We start from the raw sequence: 5,871 nt of genomic DNA on the forward strand, positions 1-5,871 counted from the left end.
GCCACCAGGTCAGGCTAATTTTTTGTATCTTTAGTAGAGACGGGGTTTTACCATGTTGGCCAGCCTGGTCTCAAACTCCTGACCTTGTGATCTGCCTGCCTCGGCCTCCCAAAGTGCTGGGATTACAGGTGTGAGCCACTGCACCCAGCCCAAAGACAGTATTCTTAATGGGAAACCCAGGCCAAAAAAGTTGGTAAAATACTAAATTCATCAGTTAATATGGAAGTACAAACTTTAAAAATTGATCTGTATATTTTATAAAATTGTGACAATATTTTTGTTATGCTATTAAAAGTCCCTTATTTCCACAAAAAGCAAAGCAATAAGCCCTCTCAAGAGTCCAGAACTAGAAATCAATTAAAGGGTTAAGAGAATGGTCATTGGTGTTTGGGGCAGACCTGGTTCTAATTCTAGCTGCTACTAACTGTGGCCCAAGTCATACAATTTCGCATCCTTAAACCTTAGTTCATCCATCTTTAGAATGAGGTAATATTAGAACTTTAGACAGCTGTGATAATGAGCTACTCTATGTAAAGAACTTGACCAGTGCCCAGCATATACAGATGCTCTAAAAGCACAGCTAGTTCCCAGATGACTATCATTTTTTACTGTAATTGAGGGTTATACTTTACTACATTTTCACCTTCAGTCTGCTTCCAGGAATTTCTAAACTAAGTTTATATTCAACTGCAAAAGTTCCCTCAGCCTAGGTTTGTAAAATACAATTATTTTCCTTCCCCATCTCCAACTCCCTTTACTCCATTTGGACCTTTTTCCTTTTGTTTAAATCATGTTTAGTCTTGTTTCAAGCCCCCTTGAAAATCATTTTTAGAAGTATGCAGAACACGAATAAGTTGATAATAAAGTAAGTGCCAAGTTAATTCACAGATACAGACAATCTCAAAACCAAATGCATTGCTGACCATAATGTTTTAGGGTACAGATTGAATGCACACTTTAACTTGAAATAGCCAAATCACTCAAAAGATACTAATAAATGTTTTAAAAGCTTTGACACTTCTCTTTAAACATATAAATAATTACCTTTAAAAACTATCTGTAGCCATAAAGGTATGAAAAGTTTTATTCACCCAGTCAATAGCAGTCTCATGTATATTCCTGCTCCCTATCGAAAGAGCAGTGTAGTCAGTGGGTGAAATTTTTAATTTTAAAAGTTCCACACATGGAAAACAATATGGCTCTCCCAATAGGCATAGAAAGGGGCTCTCTTCCTCACCGCTCAGAGGTCTTCGAGGCTGATGGACAACTTGTTGCCTCAGAGGACATATTTTGAATGGCCCTATCCGATGACTCATGGGTTTCATTTTACGCATGCGGCTCAGTGAAGCAGGTACTGACATTCCTGCTTCCAGAGCTTCTCAGCCCTAAATACATAATCCAAAAGCATCAGAATAGTACTAGCACAGTTGTAGGAGCCCCTGAAATGTCAGCTAATACAAATTGAGATCACCAGCAGAATATAAAGTCCTTTTAGAAAAACTATGGAGAAAGTTTGCCTTTCTCTTTCAAGTTAGTTCCCCTATCAAAAAGCATGCCACCGTTTGTATCTAGAAAGTAAGAAGGGTATACTCACTGCCAGCTGTCATCACTTCATGTTCCCGTTCCTCCTCTTCATCCTCTGGCTCCGGATGTCCCTCTTCCCGGTCTCTTTCAGCCTGTTCTTCCATTTCAGCTTCTTCATCAATAGTTCGAGTAAATGAATGCTCCTGAGGATCAACATCTGCAGAGTCCTGGTTTTCTGATATCTTAAAGAAATTATCAGAAACTATACTAACTACATTTTTTCCAAAATCTTTTTAAAACTTTAAAAAAACTTAAATTTTTTATCATGGAAAATATTGATATCAGTAATAACAACAAACTTTACTACAAAAACCCAAAAGATACACTCTTAAAGATTAGAAATAATGTATGTACACAAAATATATACGGACACATATACGCTCCTCCTTCCTCATTATTTTGATTAAAATGTCATGCTGTAAATTTATTCATATCTATATTGCTATTCAGCTATAAATTCCTACAGAGCTGCAACTGAGTAAGTTGTGATGAACACAATACCAAGCATAAAAGGTAATTAAAGCACAGAATTTCCATTCCATTCCATTCTCTTCAAGTTGTTTATGTTACTATTACTCTGCATACATGTTTAATAACTCTAAATTTAAAACAGTATCAGTTTTCTTTTCTTTTCTTTTTTTCTTTAACTTTGCCCCTGAACAAACCAAAAATTAGAAATCTGCTAAGGACAATGTCGATTTTATTTCCCACAGTGGTTACTACCTAGCAGTCATCTAGATAAAGGAAAGAATCCTTAAAACAGATACTCAGTCATAAATATCATTCAATATAAAGCACAAATGAAAAACTTTAATTATATCCTCAGATCCATCATAAAAGTTACCTGTGACTCATGACCATTAAATAACTTAAGAATTTTACAGAGATGGGGATACTGAGTAGTCAGACTCACATAGTACGTCATTTATCCCCATATACGAGTTTCAAATCTGAGCCTCAACAAAATGGCAAATTAATACATTTCATGGACTTTCAAGGTCACCAACAAACAGATCCACAAATATTAAGTCAGTACATGCCAAAAGTCTACAAATAGAGAGACAGAGCTTGGTTTTTTAAATCTAAGGACTAAATAATGGAGTGCAAAGCATCTGATTAGTTAAGTTTCAAAGTAAGCACTACGAAGATGTTTTATTATCCAGGCTTACATTTATAATTTTATGATCATGTTATCAAGATTACCAAGCACTTCAGAAATTATCTCCTTTTTGCTGCAAGAATTACTTCTGGACTGTTCTTAATAAGTAGTTTCGGCCGGGTGAGGTGGCTCACGCCTATAATCCTAGCACTTTGGGAGGCTGAGGCAGGAGGATCACTTGAGGTGCTCAAACTCCTCACTTAAGGAGTTCAAAACCAGACTGGTGAACACGGTGAAACCCCGTGTCTACTAAAAATACAAAAAATTAGCAGGGCGTGGTGGTGTCTGCCTGTAATCCCAGCTACTCGGGAGGCTGAGGCAGGAGAATCACTTGAACCCGGGTGGTGGAGGTTGCAGTGAGCCAAGATCGTGCCACTGCACTCCAGTCTGGGCAACAGAGCGAGACTCTGTCTCAAAAATAAAATAAAAAAATAAGTAGTTTCAATCTTCATTTCCAATGGTAGACAACTCTAATCATCATCAGGCCTACTTTCCTTATATCCAGCTAACAATGATTCCCCATTTGATTGTTACCCTTTGGTCCTAGTTGTGTCCTCCGGAACAAGAAACACATTTATTTCTTTTCTTACAGAGAAGCTCTTTAAGTATTTTTAAGGCAGCTATTATGTCACACACACACACACACACACAACCCCCTCCTTGGTTTTCACTTCTCTAAGCTAAACATTTTTGATACTTTCTAGTACTTATATGACATAATTTTTGGACTTTATCAATCCAAGGTATTTCTTAATGTCCCTCATAAATTATGGCACCCCAAATTAAACAGGGTAATTCAAATGTGGCCTGATCAGCACAAAGAGAGGAATAATAATTCCTACGATTTGAATCATTCAATTTGTTATTAATATTTATGCAGCCAACTAAACTTTCTTAGAATCCATATCGCACTTGGTAAATGTGAGGTTAAGTAAATCTCAAATCCTTTCCTTTTTTTTTTTCTACTAGAAAAAGAACTACTTAACATGTATTGAACATATGCAACGACCAAGGCACATTTTTTTCTCACATAAACCAATTTAGAGCTAGCTCTCACCGCTTGCAGAAAAACATAGAAATTAATTGATTTCAAACTTTACCCATCTGTCCCGTGATGATGACCTGGTTTGAATAAGTTCAAGGTTCTTGCAAGCAAGTAAACGACTTCGAACTTTGTATACACAACGGTACACTTCTGATAAGTGTTTACCAGGTTGATATCTAAATGAAGAACCAAAATAGAAAAGTTACCTAATTTCTAACATCATGAGAGCAAATATTTGTCTGAGGATAGTTTTAAGTTACTTGCCGGCTTTCTCCACATGCTTGACTAAGTAAGTTTGTGTGTTTCAGAAGAGCTGCAAGAACAAATCTAGACACAGTGTCCAAGAGTGACTCATTACTTAAAGTTGCACTGTCCCAATCTGAAAATAAAAATGATGCATTGACATTTAAAAGGGCTCAGAAAACAGTTCAGAGGTAATTTTTATAGCTTTAGTCATCCAACACCTGAATTTTATCATCTTTCTAAACAGTTACTTAACAAATGCACCTCATTAGATCCCACTTACTGTTCCAAGTGCTGCGGATATAGCAGTGAACAAAACTAAATCCCTGATCTAACAGAGCTTATATTCTTAGGAGGAGGGGGGCGGGAGAGAATATTAAAAAGAAAACGTTAATATGACAGTAAGTGCTATGAGGAAAAATAAAGCAGGGTAAGGAGAACAGGCACTACTGTATATGTGGGATTACTATTTTATATAGGGTGGTTTGGGAAAGTTTCTGATAAGGTTACATTTGAGCAGAGATCTAAATGAAGTGGAGGAAGAAGCCATGTGAAACTGGGTCCCCTCAGAAAAACCTAGTGCAGAGGATCTGGGATGGGTTCAAGGAGGCCAGTGTGGCTGGGGCAAACCGTGCATGCACGGAATGGGTAGAAGACATCAGAGAGCTGGCTGAGGACCAGATCCCAATGGCCTTGCAGGCCAGTACAAGTCCTCCAGGTTTTACTCTGAGAAAAATGAGAAGCAGCATTAGAAGGCTTTGAACAGAGATACGACATTATCTGACTTGTATTTCTGACAGCTGGCTCTGCTGAGTGGAGAACTGACTTATAGGAACAGCAACAGCAGAAGTAATTATTGCAGCAATACAAGGGAGAAATGATAATGGCTCAGAAAAAGGTAAGAGCAGCGAAGGTAATGACAAGTGGCTGGAGAGTCCACATGTATTTTGAAGGTAGAATCGACAGGATTTGTTGATAGATCAGATGTGTGATGTGAGAATATGAGAGAAGTCAAAGGTGATTCTAAATATATTTAAAATGTAGTTGGCATTTACTGAGAAAGGAAGACCACAGGAGCAGTTTTGAGGGTAAGAAGCTGGAATCAGGAGTCTAGTTTTGAATACTTCCCATTAGACATTCTAGAGGAGATAGCGAGTAAACTAATCGCCTATACACATATCTGGTATTTGAAGCCATAAAAGTATATACTGTGAATACAAGTACATTTAAGTGGGTGAGAAATGAAACAACATTTCTTCAAATAGAAACAAAGACATGTAGTTGAAAACCCAAACAACATTAGATGATGAGGACTAGTCAGGCGCTTTTTCTTCCCATTCTTTTTTTTTTTTTTTTTTTTTTAAAGAGACAGTCTTGCTCTGTGGTCCAGGCTGGAGTGCAGTGGTGACTGTATGGCTCACTACAGTCTCAAAACCCTGGGCTCAAGCGATCCTCCAGCCTTAGCCTCCTAAGTAGCTGGAGCTACAGGTGTGAGCTACCACACTTGGCCTCTTCCCATTCTTTAATTCTATGTTGGCACACTAGTATTGTACTTTAACAATGTACATTTAACAACGTAGTACATTTCAAATGGGGGTGGGAGAGTTATTGTCCACTCTGCTCCCAGAGGGACTGCTAGTCTCTGTTCATTTGACAGATTTGCTAAATGTCTGGGCTACTTATAAACAAAACAAAACCAACCTCAAATTAATTTTGGTTCTTAATTCCTTCTTAAAACTCTCATCTCCAGAGATAAAAATGTTATATGTTGGTTTTCATTTCAGTATGCCTAAGTCAGAAATTTAAGTTCAGACTGATCCTGCTTTATTGGTAAAAAAAA

At 37.5% G+C, this 5,871-nt stretch overlaps 1 protein-coding gene across 1 annotated transcript in view; it reads right to left on the reverse strand.

Moving 5' to 3' along the window:
• HERC1 (HECT and RLD domain containing E3 ubiquitin protein ligase family member 1) overlaps window positions 1-5,871 on the reverse strand; it is a 250,627-nt gene that overhangs the window by 121,417 nt on the left and 123,339 nt on the right. The window contains exons 22-24 of the mRNA XM_011969255.1: window positions 4,053-4,167; window positions 3,844-3,964; window positions 1,595-1,766 (exon numbers count right to left, since the gene is read on the reverse strand). Coding sequence (XP_011824645.1) covers window positions 1,595-1,766; window positions 3,844-3,964; window positions 4,053-4,167 — 408 coding nt within the window. The remainder of the gene's footprint in view (window positions 1-1,594; window positions 1,767-3,843; window positions 3,965-4,052; window positions 4,168-5,871) is intronic.

This window comes from Mandrillus leucophaeus, unplaced genomic scaffold (assembly GCF_000951045.1).
Source record: "Mandrillus leucophaeus isolate KB7577 unplaced genomic scaffold, Mleu.le_1.0 Scaffold12, whole genome shotgun sequence".
Lineage (NCBI taxonomy): Eukaryota > Metazoa > Chordata > Mammalia > Primates > Cercopithecidae > Mandrillus > Mandrillus leucophaeus.